Source organism: Pseudopodoces humilis, chromosome 5, assembly GCF_049639895.1.
Source record: "Pseudopodoces humilis isolate 2021_Gansu_Grassland_sample_001 chromosome 5, ASM4963989v1, whole genome shotgun sequence".
NCBI classification, from domain to species: Eukaryota; Metazoa; Chordata; class Aves; order Passeriformes; family Paridae; genus Pseudopodoces; species Pseudopodoces humilis.
The window spans coordinates 13,965,503-13,983,349 of record NC_142204.1 but is presented as its reverse complement, the minus strand read 5'-3'; the positions used below and the strand labels follow the sequence as shown (position 1 = coordinate 13,983,349).

The 17,847-nt window shown below is 46.2% G+C and overlaps 1 protein-coding gene across 1 annotated transcript; it reads left to right on the top strand.

Moving 5' to 3' along the window:
• The first annotated feature begins 222 nt into the window (after positions 1-222).
• Positions 223-17,442, top strand: SSPN (sarcospan). The gene is made up of 3 exons (XM_005531858.3): positions 223-674; positions 11,440-11,526; positions 16,461-17,442. Exons 1-3 carry the CDS (start codon positions 351-353, stop codon positions 16,824-16,826), a joined length of 777 nt encoding a protein of 258 aa, XP_005531915.3. The 5' UTR covers positions 223-350; the 3' UTR covers positions 16,827-17,442.
• The last annotated feature ends 405 nt before the right edge of the window (positions 17,443-17,847 follow it).

The following is a 17,847-nucleotide window of genomic DNA, read 5'->3' as shown; positions in this document are numbered from 1 at the left end:
GGTAGTGCGGAATTCCTGCCCTGCTGTTTGCCCGTCCCCAAGCCCCAAAGGTGCGCTGACACCTGTGGAGCCGTGTGAGCGCACACGGCCGGCCCTGTGCGCGCACAGCCGGCGCCTGCACTGTTGGCAGTTCGCTACCCCCTTGCATCCCCCCCTTCTCCGGGCTATATGTGGCATTTCGAAGCTCTGACAATCTGCTTCCAAATGTTTTCCATATTTGTTCAGCCTCCTTGATTCAAATACCAGGAACAAGTCAGCCGGCACAAAGCGAAGCTTTGGGGGGCAGAAAACTCTCACCCCCGTCGGCGTGCGCGCACACACACGCACGTGAAAGCCCAAAATCCGCCGGCATGGGGAAGGAGGAGAAGAAAACCCAGCACAGCACGTCCCCAAATACCCAGAGCCAGACAGGGAAGGCACCCGGAGGGGAGAAAAGCACCGGCTCGACGCAGGAGTCCGCGATGAAGAAGAAGAAGAAGCAGAAGAAAGCCAAGGGGGATCCCAAAACGGGCCAGGAGGAGGAATCCCACACTTGTTGTGGCTGCCGTTTCCCGCTGCTGCTGGCGTTGCTGCAGCTGGCCTTAGGCACCTCTGTAACAGTGCTGGGCTTCCTTATGGCAGGCATCAGTTCCTCTCTGCTAGTCAGAGACACTCCATATTGGGCTGGGATAATTGTAAGCATACAGTCTGTTTCTCCATAAAGTGCCTTTGCCAGCATTAATGCAAGCTGCATGACGCTCCACTTTAGACTAACCAACTGCATGCACAACACCATTTGAGTTATGCTAACTATAAATATTCCTGGGATTAAGTGTCTGGCTATACTTTCCCAAGGAAAACTGCTCCTGCAGAATAACACAGCCTTTCATATTCTTCCCTGCAATACCCAACAGACCTTAAATAAAATACAGGGTTGCTGTTCAGTGGATGTATGTACTAGCTTGTGCTTTGCAGTGAGCTCCTGCCTGGTGATGCTGAAAAGAAATGTTAATTTCTTACGCTGCCTACCCTCTTTGCCCACCAAACCATAACCACGAGGTTTTGGAAGTGAGAGCATAACTCCGTAACTCGCAACTTTTAGCTGGGCGAAGAGAGCCATGTATGTCTCCGGAGCTTCCTCGTTGTGCTGTGCTGGAGAACTGCTGGGATTTAACCCTCTTCCCACCGCTGCTCCTGCCTGCACGTGGCCATGGGGAAGGGGCTGGCACCGGTGGACGTGGCGGGGACAGGGAGCCCATCCCAGAGACTGCTGGTGGCTCCTGCCAAGTCACTTTGGAGTGACACTCCAGCCTCGCTGTGTGGGCCGGGGGGACTGGGCAGAGGGCAGCGTCCTGCTGGGTGTAAATCAGAGGCATCCCTGCTGGGGAAGCCTGGGTTGTTCCCCAGCAGCAGCCACCCCTGCGGAGGTGGGGACTGGGTGTGTGGTGCCATTCGTGGTGTGACTCTGCTGGCTGTGGGCTTGGGGACGTGAGGTTTGCCCATGGAGGGACGGGGTCAGTGATTATGAGCCTGGCATAGGCCATGGATATAATTGAGCATGCAGGTTTCTTCCCTAGGCAACAGGTTTCAGGAAAATGTGTCCTGAAAATATGCCCTGATGTGTTAGCACAGTTCTGGGTGTTGTCAGACTGTAAGAATTCCCAGCAAATAAATTTTGGTTAGGTACTTAGAGAAAAGATTTCTCAAAGCCCTCAAAACCCCGAACAGCTATGGGAGCATCTTCTGTAAATGTAATTTGTTGTAATTTGTTGTTATTATCTGAGCATCTGAATTGACTGGTGTTTGCTGTGTTAACCCTGCTGGGCACCCCTTCAGAGGGTGGAAGGAGCAGGGTCTGAGCTCCCAGAGGAAGAGCTCCTCTGACTCATCTCTTCATGTTTCTCTTCTGACTGAAGAGGTATCCAAGAGTTTAGTGGTGTTTTGTGGAGCAAAAGCCTGCCCTTGCTTGGAAGAGGAATTCCCTCCTGGGAAATTTTGGCTGTTACAAACCAGGAGGGAATACAGATGATAAAATAGCAATATGTGGCATGTTCATTCCTGCTGTTTATTTTGAGGATTCTGGAGGTCAGGTTATGTCTTTTCCAGACAGCACTGTTGCTATCGCAGGTTTGAAATAGCTTTTTCAGCAGAAAAGAATGGGGAAAGAGTGAGCTGGACTGAACTAATGTACAGACAGGGATATGAGAAAAGCCATGAAGCAGCCCCTGGCCCATGTGAATGTCATCAGGGCCCGAGCAGCATTCATTTGAGATGTCCACAAATGTCTGGCCTCACTTGGGGAGGTCTGAAGCCCCACTGAAGTCACTGCTTTCTGAAAACAGAGCTCTAACCCCTGTTGTTTTCAGCAGCAGCTTCCAGCAGTGGTGACATTTAGATGCCCACACGAGGCAAAGCTCAGGCACTTTCAGAGTTCCCCCCTGAAAATCAGGAATAATTCTCCATGTGTGTTCCTGAGCTAATTCTCGACTCGGAGCAAGAGCCAGCTCTCTGTGGCTGTGGTTGGAGGTCATGTTTTGCACTCGCCACCAGGGTAATCCCTGGGGAAACATTTCCTGGGACTGGGGGAGTTTTGGTTCATGTTGCAGGGTGCTCTGGCTGTCGGGAGGAGCAGTGCAGGCTGCCCCGTGGGGAAGGGTGACGGCACCTACACTCTGAGTCAGATGGTGACTCTCACCTGGGGGACTCTGGTGAGATGCTGAATCACCAGCACACTCGAGCGTGGTTTGATTCCTTCCTGGCTCAACATGGCTTTTGGTGCCCCTCTATTTACCCTCAGGGTGATGTCAGGGACTGTCTGCTGGGGCCACCTGGCCAGGCAGGCTCCTGGGCAACCATGGTGCTCTCCTGTACACTCAGCCCAAAGCAGAAGGGAGGGAGGGACCTGGTGCTAGGTCAGAGGGAAGTGAAAAGAAAACTGGTGGTAGAAAGGAGAGGATGAAGTGGTGGGGCAGGGCCAGTAGCAGAGCCCTTGTGGAGCACTGGCTGTGGTACCACAGAGCAGTGCAAAGCACATCTGTGGGGCAAACTGCAGGAGGTGCCACAAAGTGCTGCATTTACTTCATTCCTGTGCTGTGGTGTCTTCATGGAGGGACTTGATGCCCAGTGGGACATCAGGTGGAGATGGCCAGAAGCTGCTGAGCTGGAAATTCCAGGTGTGCAGTCACAGGGGGCTGCTGGTGAGCTGTGCTGAGGACTGTGCTGACTGGCTTCTGGAGAGCTGGGGAAAACTTCTCCATGAAGGAGAACCTGTGGCTAGGACCTGCATGTGGCTGGATGTCCTGTGGACTGGTTTTTGGGTTGCATGGAGGGTGTTAGATGTCTGACCTATGTGCTGCTTGAGAACAGACCTCATGGCAGAAAGTGACTTCCCAAAACTCATGTATTCACACAGAAATGAGCAACAGGACAGAAAGATGTGGTGTAAAATATCAGAGCATATTTGTTGTAGTAGCATCCCACTCAAGTGCTCTTTCTAAAGGACTTGATTAGTATTCTGAATCAAGAACTTAAAATAATCTATTATCGAGACCTTTTTAGCAGCATTAGATATAATGGGTAAAACTTGTTCCTGGTGTTACCCCTTTGGAATTACACCAGCCTGGATTTGACCTCACGGCTGTTAATGCAGGATGACAGAAAAATGAAGGAAAATTGCTAATGTGTTAAATAGACCCTGATTGATTGAAAACTGGTTTTTTTTTTTTTCTTTATTAGTGGCAAAATGGTGACAACATTCCTTGCTGAAAATCAACTGCTTCAGTGCATTACCATGAATGGAAAGGAACTGTTTTTAGAGGAGCAGCCAGTGGAAAATGCTAGCGAGGAATACCAGGCAAGGCAGTCTGAATTAAATGGGTTCAAAATCTGATTCTGTAAGTTTGTGAGGCTGGAGCAGGCCAGGGATTGGGTTCACCATCCTGGGGAATAAATGTGGCCAGTGATCCTCTGACAGGGAGTGGAGGAGGGCTCCAAGCCTGCAGGGCTCCCTCCCCAGAGCATCGGCCTTTCCCTCCTGAGCCTCTGCAGAAGGAAACAATGCAACCTTCATTGCACCAAGAGCATTTCACCATGAAAACCAGTTAAAACCCAGTTAAAACCATAATGTATTTTGTCCCAAATGTGGGGGGCATGGGTCAGAAACCAAAGGAAAATTTTATGGAGAGAAACCATGGAGCCTACAGGATTTACCACTTCTGCTTTGGCTTCAGCAACCTGTTCCCCATAAAAAGTCACTCCTCCATTGCTAAGGACAGGCAGATAAATGAAGTTAACAGTAGTGAGGGTAGCATTTCTTTAACTTGCTTGGAGCCAGTTACAGTGAAGGTGCCCAGGTCTGAAGCAGTTGCCTGAGACATGTCCTGAGCTCCCCAAACTGCAGGCTGGACTCCCTGGCAGTCTCTTCCTTCTTGCTGCTTTGCAGGAGCTTGGACAAACTCTTCACAAACCCACCCATGAGTGCAGGGCTTTATTTTTTCCTGTGTCTTGCTACTGCCTTGGTGCATAGCTTTGGGCAAGTTACTTAACCTTGCTAAGACTTTGTTATTTTCCCTGCAAAGTGGGGTTAATGGTGGCCATCCGTCACCCCTTGCTTTGAGATCCTGGGATGAAAAGTGTTGCAGAGACAGTAGATATTAATGGTATCCTTTTCATTCTTTTTCATTAGCTTGTGGCCTTTTGACACCCAGAAGAAGTAACGATGTATTTCTCCTTGAAAAACCTACTTTAGATTATTTCCACTGCGATCAAAAGTGGAGAGTTTCAGAGTTTTCATGGGCAAACTCCCTTTTCAGCCCTGTTTTGCAGACTCAGGGAGTTAAGAAAGTTACAGAAGTGCTGATCAGAAATGATTATCCAGGGTGTTTATTATTTCTGGAAGCTATTTTAAATGTATATGTATAGATGTTCATAAAATTAGGACTTTTAAAAACATTTTTAAAAAGCTGATTCACGAGCAGCTCAAGGCACCAACTCTGGCTCCAGCTGTCACTGATTTTATTGCAAAAAGCATCCCAAAAGATCTGCCATGGGCTGAGCCCCCAGCCCAGAAGCTCTGACACTTCTCCCTGCTCCATCTCCCCAGGTGTTTCCCCAGGCCAGAGGGTCCCTGAGCTTCACTCAAGGGGTGGCCGTGGCTTGTGGCTTTTTGGCATCAGTGCTCAAATGTTGGCTTCTCTGCCCTGGTGGAGGTGATGCTGATGTAGGGTTGTGTGGTGCAAAAGGCAGGCAGTCTTTTAGCTTAAAATGCAGCTTAATTTACCTTCATTTACCTGGAATCAGAAATGTTTATGTCTCTATTACTTTTGCTTGTTTTTAGGGAAACCATTTTCAATTTCTAAAGGAGGTAACTCTTAAAACCTGATGCCATAAAAGTAGCCATCAAAAGTCATGCAGGCATCCTTATTTTTTTGGTACAGGCTAGCTTCAGTTATCCATGGGCAAACATCAAAAGGACTGCCTTGAAGAAGAGGCCAGTGCTTGTTTAGAGCCACGTGTAGAGTGTACTCTCTGCCATTAAATCTCATCCTCTTCCAAGAGTAGCTGTGCATTGATTAGCTGAAATTCACATTTTTGTTTTGCTCAGGTGTAGAGTGGAAAACTTTGATGGGAAGAAATGTTCAAACATTCTGAAGGAATGGTTTGAGGAGGTAATTGCACACCTGAGGTGTGTCTGATACCTGGCCAGGGGCTGGTCTAATCCTGGACCCCTCTGTGGCTTAGCCCACAGTTTAACTGCAGAATTCCTGGCTGGAATTTGTGCAAAAAGCCTTGGTAAAATTTGGAGAGGGATATGAAACAAGTTTCCCTAGCCCAGGTAGCCTCATGACTGTGGAGATGGTGGCTTTCATAGTCACAGACACATCCCACACAGGTGGTGTTCACGAGTACTCTCAGCCATGCTGCACTTCTCAGGCTGAAAATCACTGCTGGCTCTGTGAACTCCTATTTTTATTCTATTTTTTTGGTCCCTCAGGCATTTGTTCAGCCAGGACTATATTTTTGTTTTAACAGCAGCAATGGACTGCTGCTGCAGCTCCTGGCTATGTAAGTGATCGTAGCCTTTGCTGAGGGAAATAAATCTTACCTTAGCACAAGTGATGAGCAACTGACCTAAACAGCAAAGATCATTATGGAAAAAATAGCATTTCATTAGATTGTGGATGCTCTTGCAGGGTTTTGATGACTTTACAGGTTTTAAGATAAAGCTGTGGATCTGCCAGGGGGTGTTATTGAATGGTTTGAAGGAACCTGTAGTAAGGACAACATTATTTTATCCTGTAGGTGGGGCAGGGATGCCCAGTTATTGCTTATGGCTGTTAAAAGAATGATTTCCCAGATGATGATGGCCTTTGCCTGCAACCACAATCTATGTGTTTGTCATTATTATTCTTATAGCTGTTATTTCCAGGATTAATTTACATGCAACTAAGCTGTCCTTAAATTTAACAAGGAGTTTATAAGGGGTAAAAGAAATAAATAAATTAGGGCACAGTACCTCTGTGTTGTAGACATGTGACTTCTTTCATACGTGACAGTGAGACCAGGCTGACCTGAGGCTGATGAAAGCTGGCAGTGAAAGCTGCCTGCAGCACCCACTTTCATCACAGCTTCCTCAGAGCTCGTAAAGCAAATCAACTTCAGTGCTGCTGTCTGCAACAACCTGTAGAGATGTCTGGCACCAGAGGTGATCCAGGTTTATAATGGCAAAGCCAACAGGGACAGGTTCTTTCCTGCATCAAAATCTGTGTCCAGTGGGAGTGCTAGACTTGGATAAAGTGGCTTCTCCAAAGGTGTAGACAGGAGCTAAGCCTTGCCATATCTGATAAGGTGGGAGAACTGTTAAGCCTCACCTGTGAGGGAGAGCCAGAAACCCAGAGATAGCTGCAAGAGATCATTCTTTACCTGTGTCCCTAAAAGCAGAAAGATCCCCAGTGTCTCCAAGTGAGCAACTGCAATACAAAATAACTTGTCCATAAAGGAAGTGTCTTCCTAATTCTGTTAAAGCAATTTTCCTCCTGAAGTTTGAGTTTACATTCTTATTAAATAGGAAGAGTCCTCCTGTGGGTCTCAGCAGTGCTGTGTGGCATTGCAAGGTGTACCTGGGAGAGGTTTTGTCCTGAGGTGTGTTTGCTTTCTGCCCCTAAAAATTATAGCAGGAGGTTCTCGCTAACAAAGCTCACATATATAGAGCTATACTGTGTCTTTGTGAGTTTTGCAGCATTTGCCTTGTGATGTGGCACAGACCCAAGATGCTCCTTAGAGCTAGGTTTTTATCTCCTGCCTTCATTTCTTGGTGGATGTTCCCAACCCTCCTGCTTTACCAGTGAAGGTTTTCAGGATGCTCTGGGTAGGAGGTAGTTTGCTAGAGAAAACCACCTATTCTACATTTGGGCTAAAATTGTAGCAACAACAAAAGGAAAACCAGTTTCACAAGCATACAAGGGAGAGATGGAGACAGGATTAGAGCAATCTGTGGTTTTGAAATCTGTCAGAATAAAGCAAACCACATGAATATGTCAGCGTGCAACGATAATGAGTGCAAACCACAGCGGAAATTTGTGCCCTACGTGTTCTTATTTCCCCTAATTACACATAACCTTCCTCATCCTTGCCACGTGGTGTCCTTGTGCTCTTTGTACACCTTGTGCTGAATCCTTGCAGGAGCAGATGGGATAACATGGCAACAGGTTCCTGCCTTCTTTGGGGTAGGAACAAGCTGGAAAATTTGTCCTCCTATTTTGATTGTGGCTTAAAAAAACAATAATTCTTAATTCACTTTTCACCCACTTTTTTTTTAATGGGTTCCTGCCCATTGGGAGGAATGTCTACTGCTTCCCCCAGAAAAAGAAATATAAATTTTGTACAGCCTAAATATTTAAGTTCTTCAGCCAGTGTTAGTAAATAGCTGTTCTCTTGGGTTGTGAACTGGGGGGATTTCACAGGGTATGCCTTAAGCAAAATGAAATCTTTACCTTTCCTAAATACTTCTGTATCACATTTGGGTCTTTTTCTAGGCAGAGCTTTCCAAAATTAAATTCTTCCCTTGGATAACCTTTCACGTCACTACCTATTCGGCAAGGGGTGTGTTAGTCCATATGGAAATTTTGAAGTAGGATCTTGAAATAAACTCGAGTTGAAATATGCACAGAAATGCAAATTCCTGGGTTTCTGGATAACAGTTGACCAGAGCTGATCTAATTAAGTGCTGTCCTGCAGGTCTCAGAGAATCTGTTTTATTTGTGTAACAAATGCACATCGATTGGTGGCAAGCACGTGCTGAAGTGGGTTCAATTGCATTTTCTGTTGTGTGCTCAGTCAATAAGGCATGGGAAATGTGTGCTTCACACTGGGATGTGGCAGTGGCTGTTGCAGCACCAGGATGCAGGATTACCTAATGCTGCTTAGCAATCAGCATCAACAGCACCTGTAACATGCCTGCAGCTGTTGTAGTCACTTAGAGGCTCCTAAAAAATACCAGTGGATTTTTATAGTTATTCTGTTACACTTCACAGGTGTAATTCAAAGCTGATCTATTAATAATGTATAAAATAGCAGCATAGAGCTGTTTCCTATATAAACGTTCCACGCTTTGGTTTCCTCCAAGGAGCGAATTTACCTTTAAAGAGCTGAAATGTTAAACATATGTGGGTCATAATTCTCAGCCACGTTATTTTTTACTGCCACTTAGAAAAACACACATCTCTGGTTTAAAAAAAAAAAAATGGTAAAAATGTTACTGTATTGTTATAAAAGAAGTACTTAAGCTTTCCAAAATATCCTGGCCAAGACTTGCCGGAATCCTGACCCAGTGTAATCCTTTATAAATACCTCTCTACAAATGTGCCTCTTCAAGTGTCCCTGAGTATATGATTTAAATCCCAGAGGACCTTTAGAAAGCATGTGCAGGAATGGAGCTCCTTTTAACTGATAGTCCTTTGTATGGGAAGCTTCCTGAAGATCCTGCCACGCATGAAGCCAGCAGGAGCTTTGCAAAAGTTGTCCAAGGCACTTGATGGCAGAGAGAAAATTCCAGCACTGCTCTGTGCCCTCGGAAATGAATGCAGCTCTGTCAGCCTTCTGTGGTTAAATGGAAGGGGAAGGAGGAGTGGGAACAGTCCCATGATGTCTCATGGCAGTCACCTGGGGGCAAATCTGGCTCGCAGTCCATGCAAGTGTAAATGCCCACTAGTGTAGCTGAAGCAAAGCAAATTTGATTTATTGCTCATAACAAGATCCTTCAGCACCAGATCCTGAAAATCCTTAGGTCCAGCTTTGATCTGAGGAGCTCCTATGATTTGTCATGAATTTTGGGGATATGATGTTAAGACAGCGTGTTTAAGGGTTTTTTTTGTTTTGTTTGTTTGTTTGTATTGTTTTTTAAGTTCTTGGTGCAGGTTCTCTCCTTCAGCCATTACTGGCAGTGGGGGAGTTTATAATTTGGATATTATCAGCAACGGGATCTCTTAAGATTTAAGTTTTATGGGCATGTTAATTGAATTAAAAGATTAATATGCAGTGCAAGGGACCAAGGACATAGACAATTAATCCTGAGAAATAAAACATGGTTGAGTCACACAGAAGCACTACAGGGCAAAAAAAACCCAGCACTGAAGGACCTTTGACAAGAAAGGTTGTTTTCTCCCCAGACAACCCTGTCAGCTACGGCTGTCAACAATAAAAAGAAAGAAAGAAATAAATTGGAGGCCGTGTATAAGTCACAGGACCAGAATATAAATACACATGACATGGAAAGGAGTAAATAATACTGACGCATTCTTTAGAAATGTTCTCGGGCAATACTTCCTATCCATGTCCCACTGAAATGACATGAAATAAAACTTCATGGAGAAAAGTGTTGCTAATCACCCAGGTTCTTGAGGGACATGGCTCTGTGTGTGTTGGGAGGCACTTCTCCTTTGCAGGGCTGCTGTCTCAGGCCTTGCACCAGCATTGCAGATGCAAAAAGTTTGATACTTTCTGCAACAGATCATAAAAAGAATGTGTTTATCCATTATTGTCCAAAAGGCCAGCTGGGCATTTTTCACTGCAGGTCAAGCTCCCTGTAGAGCCAGAAATCTGGGTGTGAGCAGCACTTCCAGGGCATGCAGGTGGGGATGGAGCTGTGATGGAGCCCCACAGTCCTGCAGGAATCTCTGTGGCCTAGACTCACCTTGGCAAAGGCAGCTCACACACAGCTCTGGCCAAAGAGGGCAAATCCCACTGCTCTGGGAAAGCAGAAAGCCTCGAATTAATGACAAGTCTTCCAAACTTCAGAAGTAAAATGGAGCGGGTAAAAAAAATACAGAATCTTGCTGTAGTCACTGAGAAGTTAATAATTTAACTGTCATTTGTAACCAAGATGCTCCTAGCAGGGGGATGAAGACTTGCTCCTGGCCCTGCATGTAGAGAGTACCTCTGAAAGAACAGTGCCTAATCTTATCCAAAGTCCCTGCTAAGGTTCATCACACCTAAAATGTCTTTTAAAGGTGTGATCTGAAGGGTAATTTAAAACCATGTGCATGCCAACAACTCACCTGTTTTTCCAAGGCAGCTCAAACGTGCACAGATTCCTCTGAACACAGCTCCAGCTGCCCACAGCCTCTCATGCCCAGATCCAGCCCCACAAAGGAGCTCTCACCTGGTGCCTGGGTACCCAACTCCTCCATTCAGGGCAAGAATTGCCAAAAAGCAGCAGTCTGCTGCTCCTGAGTCCTCCTGTGAGGTTTGCTCACTGATCCTCCAAAAATTCGGAGAGGAGGGCACTTGACTGGAGTGCTTAGCACAGTGTGGGGACACATGGAGTTTTCTAAACACACAAAAAAAATCACATTTATTGGGCTAGTTCCTCAGAGGAGGATCTTCCCTTCTTACATGGAAAACGCCAACCTGTGAGTACCTGCTCCTGCAAATAAATCCAGAATTAATTATAAAGATGGCTAAACGAATAAACAAGTGTGAAAATACTTTTCCATTACTTTTAACCTTCAGCAATTACTGTCACAAGGCTAAAACACAGCTTCAGATTGCAGGGGAGATGGATACCTTCTTTAGTAAGGTGTCCACTCCAGAAGAGGGTGAAAGCCTCTGCAATAAACTCCGTTGCTTCTTACCCAGTGGCAGCCATGGTTTAATGATTTAAGACTTGCATGGGTGGCATAAAATCCCTTTCAGCTCCCAGATCTACACAGGATGGTGCTCTTTGGGCTTGCAAGCCCAACTTCAGAAGCCTTTTGCTCTTTTTTGATGGTTTTATGGGCAAAAACCCCCCACACATCCCGGGGCCGTTGCTGTGTTGCTTCTTTGATGACTTTGCTTCCACGCTGCTTCTTGGGTTATGGTCCTGAAAACACAGAAAGGTGTCTTGGCTTGGGGGCAGGGGGGGAAATTGTGTTTTGTAGGGTTTTTTTAACCTTGACACATTTTACATCTCTTCCCTTGCAGGTCTGTGTGGTGGCCTTAGTGGGATTTGTTATGCTTTGTATTTCGTACCAACCCGATGAGAAGACATGTGTGCAGTTCACAGTGAAGGTACCTTAACATTTTTTAAACTTTTTTTTTCCTCATGTCATTAAATATCAGAAAAGTTGATACAGGGAATATTTTTAAAACCACAGGAAAAGAAGTGAAAATATACCTGAAATACAGGAATGGTTTTCTGTTACTTTCCAGGCAGCCAAGGAAGAAACTGTATCCTGTAAAGGGGAAACTCTAATATCATTTCAAACAAGATACCATTTTATTCACCATGTTTTAGGAATATAGACAAAGCTGGAATAATTTGAGAAGTGTTCAGAGAATTAAAGGAGATTAAGTGGAGATAGTGAGCAGGGTAAGAAGTAGGGTGGCATAAAATGAGTCCACTTAAGCCAAGTTTTAATATTTAATGGGAAAGTACTCAGAAAGCACGGGGACATGCATTCTTCCACAAGGCAAATTCCCCTCTGAGCACTGGAGGAACTGCACCATACCCCACCTTTGTCTCCAAAACTGCTTTGCTGACACTGGTGAGCAACTAGAAAAGCGGGGCTGAGAACTCTGGTTTTTAATACCGTTTTTCCTGGGCTATTTTTCCTTATTATTGTAATTTTCAGGGCTCTTAATATTTTGCAGACACATAATAACCGAGAAAAATACCGACGCAAGCAGCACAAAATAACAGTGATTATTAACTGGAAAAAGGCAGAAGGAAACAAAATGCAAGGAGCAGCTTTTCAAACCATCCATCCTCCCTTAGAAATTAGACCCCGGTGTGTCTTTTGTGTCTTTCTCGAGCTCCTCCAGTACTTAAAGAAAGAAAGGGAGAAGAACAATTGTGCCTGCCCTGTGGCTGCCTCTGCATTGTCCCCTGTCACCTTTCCACCCCCAAGGAAGGTTACTGGGCTGGGCGGGGGCTGCCACGCCAGCCTTTTTACTGCCTGCCCCGCAGCACTACATTGAATTTGGCATCCAGGCAGGAAGGGAGTCATCCCTCGTGTTGGGAACGGCATGTCGGGCTGGGCAGCTCAGATGTCTCTGCCACACACCCTGACCGTAAGGAGTGTAAGCCATCGTTCCCAGTAGGAAAATTGACGACTTGGAATTGCTCCCGAGGTGACGTAAAATGGGCCATTCCTGTCACCTGGCAGAGCTGGAGCTTAAGCCTCCCTGGCTGAGTCAATAGCCCGTGGACTGTTGCTTACCCAAGGCACCCTCCTCCCCAAAATCCCCCTTCCCAGCATTTCCTATTGCAGCATGCCACAGAACTCCATCATTCCCAGGCCGTTCACCTCTCCTGCCCCACGCCCCTGCTGGGAGCTGGGTAACAGGACAAATGGCTTCTGCCTGAAGGGCTCACATCTATTTTAACAAAGTAGGAGCTAAAACTCACCTCCAGGGCTTTGATCACATAGGACTCATCTACATCTCCAGTATCACTTCTGGAATCTTCGAATTTCAGTTAAAGGCTGTCTCTGAATGCTCTAAAAATGAGTATTAGCTATGACAAGGCTGAGGATGCAAGATTGCAGTCATGAGACAGATTGTTCAGAGGGTTGTTCTTTTCTCCTTGAGGGCCTGATGCTTCATCAAGCACTGCAGTTGGGTCCAGCTCAGTCTGCTTCGACTGTCCTTATGGGGTCTGGCCCAGGTCCTGCCCTCACACTGGTGGCTGGTTCCCATCAGCCAAGTGTCATCCAACAGGAAAATCTTGGCTGAACTTCCCTGGAGAGCCCCAAGCACCCCAAGGATTGCTGTGAGAGGAGGAACACACAGACACAGACACAGACACAGACACACAGACACAGACACACAGACACACACACACACACACACACACACACACACACACACACACACACACACACACACACACACACAGACACACAGACACACACACAGACACACACACACACACACACACACACACACAGCCTGTGAGATTTGGGTCAACCCCCAAGCTGACTCTCTGACCACTGTGAGTGATTCCCTCAAGGTGGAAAACAGGAGGAGACCTGTGCTTTCCTCTCTGCCTTCCTGCTACTTGGCAGCTTCTTCTTTCATTTCACACTTGCATGAGCCCTGGGTCCTGTTAAAGAAGGAGGTGTGAGAACTGCTCTTGGCAGAAGTCCCTTCCCGAGACTGCTGTGGGTACCCACAGCACGCCATGTGTCCCTGAGAAAGGGAGGCCACCCAAGGGGAGGGTGGCTGTGCCCTTCAGTGGGGACAGCCAGTGGCTCGCAGGAAAATCTTGAGCCACCCTGTGGACTTCCTGGGCTGTGTGCTGACATTTGACAGATCAGTTCCTGTGGTCCTCCCCACGGCACCCTGTGGGGTAGTGACACCTTCTGCTCACGCCACACCACCTGTGACACACCACAGCTACTGTTTCCTGCAGGGGCTCCTGCCTGAGCCACCACCACCCTCAAAACAGGCCTCCTGCTCCACCTCTGAAAACCCCTCTGCCTTCACCTCTGATAACTATGAGAAGCCTTTTCCATGAAGAACTTAATCCATCTTCCTGTTATTTATTTCAATTTAGTCATGACGAAAACTATTGCTAGTAAATATTGCTAAAATGTCTCTCGGTCATATGAGGAACACGAAAGAAGATGAGCTGCCATGCTCTGACCTCATTGTACACTGTCTCTCCCCACTTCCCTTTTCTCCTTCCATTTAAGCAGCAATTGCAGTGCCTATCTATCTCTCTGAGGCTGTTAAAAAACAGTTTTCCAGTGGCAAGTCCTGGTTCCTGGGCAGCGCCCACCATGCAGTCGTATTTGTGATGCTGAAGTTGCCTCCAGGTCTGGCATGTGATTAATCTGCTGATGGAATCTCAGCACTCACTGTCTTGTGCTCCCTCAGAGGCAGTGCTTGCATTTGGCTCACCTTTGATATTTGGAAACGTGTTCATTTTCAGCAGCTTGCAGAGAGATTCCTCTGCAAACATCTTGTGAGAATAATAAGCTTTTTGGAAATTGCCCTGTGTCCCCCATGCATCTCCCTTTGCCTCCAAGGATTATTGTAAGAGCTGCCTGTGTATTCAGATTCTGAGATTTCCTTCCCTTTAGGAACACAACAGAAAAATTCTCCCTTACTGTACCTGGAGCATGGATTAGTCTGTTGTGTCCTGACTTTGGATAGAAGTTGGCAGCTAAATAAAATACCTGCCAAGGAAAAATTAGGCACATGGTGGAGTCTTGGCTTAGTAGATCATCTATAAGGGAGGCTTGATTCAGCCTTCTGCTGGGCTGAATCCAAGGACTTCCACCAGGATTTCTATATCACAGAACAAGCAAGGTTTGTCCATTTTCTGTTTTCCCCATCGAACACATTTGCACCATCTTTGAAAACAATGCCATTGGCTTATGAATTACCACATCTTGGTTTGGAGGGGGTCCATCAGTCAGCAGCACTCCATCTTCTGTATGCTTCATACGAGGAGGTGGCCCCATTTTCCAGCTTCACCTTTCCCATGGACCCCTCCCTTGAAAGCTGCAGGGGCAAAGTAATTGCGTTTAATAAGAGCCACCCTCATTTTGAAGCTGCCCTTGGTTTAAGGCCACAGGGGAAGTCATTAAATTTAATAGCAGCCAAGTCTTGGAAACTAAGATCTCTCAGTAAGAATTTGGTGATATGAGGGGGAAAATGTACATAGTGCTTCAGGACCTGCAATAATCCCAAAATTCATTTTTTTCAAGCTGGCAACCAAACAGAAGATTGATTCACACTGTAGATATAAGAAAATACACCAGGAGTGTGAATTTTATCAAGACATACGTACTTGGAGTTTCAAGGTCATAAAAAATGCTTTTATCTTGATATTTTGCTTGCAGTATTGAGGTTAAGAGAGAGAAAGAGAGAGAGAAGCTGCTGTTTAAAATAACAGATTCCCAACCATGCCATGTGTCTGACAGATAAGACGCCAAGGAAAATAAATGTTTTTACAGTGCTGAACAGAACCAAAAAATGCAATTTTGGCAAAACACAGAGCATGATTTTAATATACATTCACACATATTTTGTACGCAGTGCAGCAACTGCCAGTTCCACCTATCAAAAGCAAAGGGAAGTCCATATGTGCTGGTATCCAAAGCTCTCAGGTGAATCCCGGAGTGTCAAAGGCTCTGACTTGCTGCCAGTTTCCATGTGTTTGTGGGGGTGGACTCTGCAGAGCTACCCTTGATAAAAGCCATGCTATTTTTAAGCTGCCACTGTTGTGAGGAGCAGTGGAGGTGACGAGCAGACCTTTGTCCTTCTTACACCATAGCACGGGGAAAAGAAAGTGCTTGCTGCCCTTTCATGCCTGTAAAAGACTTCCCCATGTTTGTGGGACAGGTTTTGGAAGCAGACTGAGCACAGCACACGCTATTTTGTGGAGATCTGCGTTCCTATTCCACAGTGGGACCTGGGAAGCAAAAAGGCTGGCTGCATCCACAGGGCCACAAGCGGGAGATCAGCAACCCCACTGCCTGATTTGCAAGTATAAATCAGATTTGTTTGGACATGGAAACTGAGATTAACACATGAGCAAAGTCTTGAAACCACCTAAAGCTCAGCACATCCTGGGGTAAGATGGCAGCCCAAGGCTCAGTCTGCTCAGCTCTGCTTCCAGGCACTGATTTGTCTCAGCTGATGACCGACCGTGAGTCCTGTCAATGCAGGAATGACTGGAGAGGAAAATGCTCCCTCCCTCTGTATAAAGCTTCTTGATGTATAGACACACCACTTCCTTGCTGCTCTCCCCAGGTCTCAAAATTACAAGGCAATGTTCATATAAAACATGCAAGGCAAGCTCTTGAGACGACCTGCTGAAGTTCTCATGGTAAGGAGCCTTGCAATTGTTGAAGCAGCCAATCTCCAGACAGAACATTGTGGGTATGCATTCCCTGCAAAGTCCATGCGCTGCATTCCTTTTGTGTTCCTCAATCTCTACAAAGCTAGAGAAAGGGTTTTTATCTCTTTTTTTTTTTTTTCCTTTCCTTCAGCTGCTGTATTTTCTCCTGAGTGCCCTGGCTCTGGTTGCCTGTGTTTTGGCAGTGGCTTTTGCTGCACACCACTACTTGCAGCTGACCAAGTTCACCTGCGATGCCATCCGGGAGTCCTGCCAGTGCAAACTGGACACTGCAGACCCCCTGGGCCGGACCTTCGTGTACCAGGACGCGGCCGACTGTGGCAGCTTGACCAGCATGCTCAGCCTGTACCTCCTTCTGCAGATGGCTCTCAACCTGGTGGCAGCCCTGGTGTGCCTCCTGACGTGCTTCGTGGTGTGGAAGCACAGATACCAGGTTTTCTATGTGGGTGTTCGCTTCCAGCCTCTTGTGGCTGCTGAAGGCCACAGGCAGCAAGTGTAGGGTCTGGGCTGGCAGGGGGTTGTGGCCAGAGATGGGAACTGCCACTGCAGACACCACGGAGGGATGGACGCTTGGAAGGTTTCTGAAGAGGAAAAACGCTCACACGGCTTTAATGAACATATTTTTCCATCATTTTAGGAGCATTTTTCATGGCTGCTCTTGTGAGATTAGCTAGAGGTCACAGAGTCCTAAAGATGCAGCTGTACAAATGCTCCCCAAAGAGGATCTTTAATAGCCATAGATAAAATCATTGGGAACTCATCTGCAGGGCTACAGCCATTACAAAATAGGGTCCATTTCCCTCTTGCCTTCAGAGAAGCTATGCCAATTTCTACCAGATAAGGATCTGATCCAAACTGCTTAATTATATCAGTGGGAACATGCTTTGGGAATATATCATATCTTGGTGCTCTGGGTGTAATCCACACTAACCTGATGGGAATTTAACATTCAGGAAAGTAATGAGGGAGGTCAAGTCTTCTTCCAGTGTAGGTTGAGACCAACACCAAAGTGAATATATTGATGGCTGCCATATAAAATATACATATAACTTTTCAGAGTGATTAATGATATGGGCTACCTAACCTAATTACCAATAAACAACAAGTATGATTGAGTTCACGGAAGGTTCTTTATCTCAAGCCCTACTTGAGACTCCAGGCAGATTTCTGATATTTGGGAGAAAAGATCAGTTTAAGGAATCTTGAGTTTCACTCCTGAAGTAGAGTATAAATCACTAGTCTTGTTGAAAACTATGTCCCTATTGCTCTAATTGCTGACTGATAAACCCAGATTTTAGCCAGTTCCACCAATTATACTCCAAGCACAAAAGGCCAAATGCATTTTTGGTGTAACTCCTCTGAAGACAATCAGCCTTACACACCAGCAGTGGAGTTGGGCCAACAGCCCTGAAAGATATTTTCCTGCAACAATGAATGTTTTTAAAATGGGGTGGAGGGAGGGAAGCAAGAAGAGACTGCCAGTCTCCCAAAGACATCTCTGATAATGATGAGGGCAACAG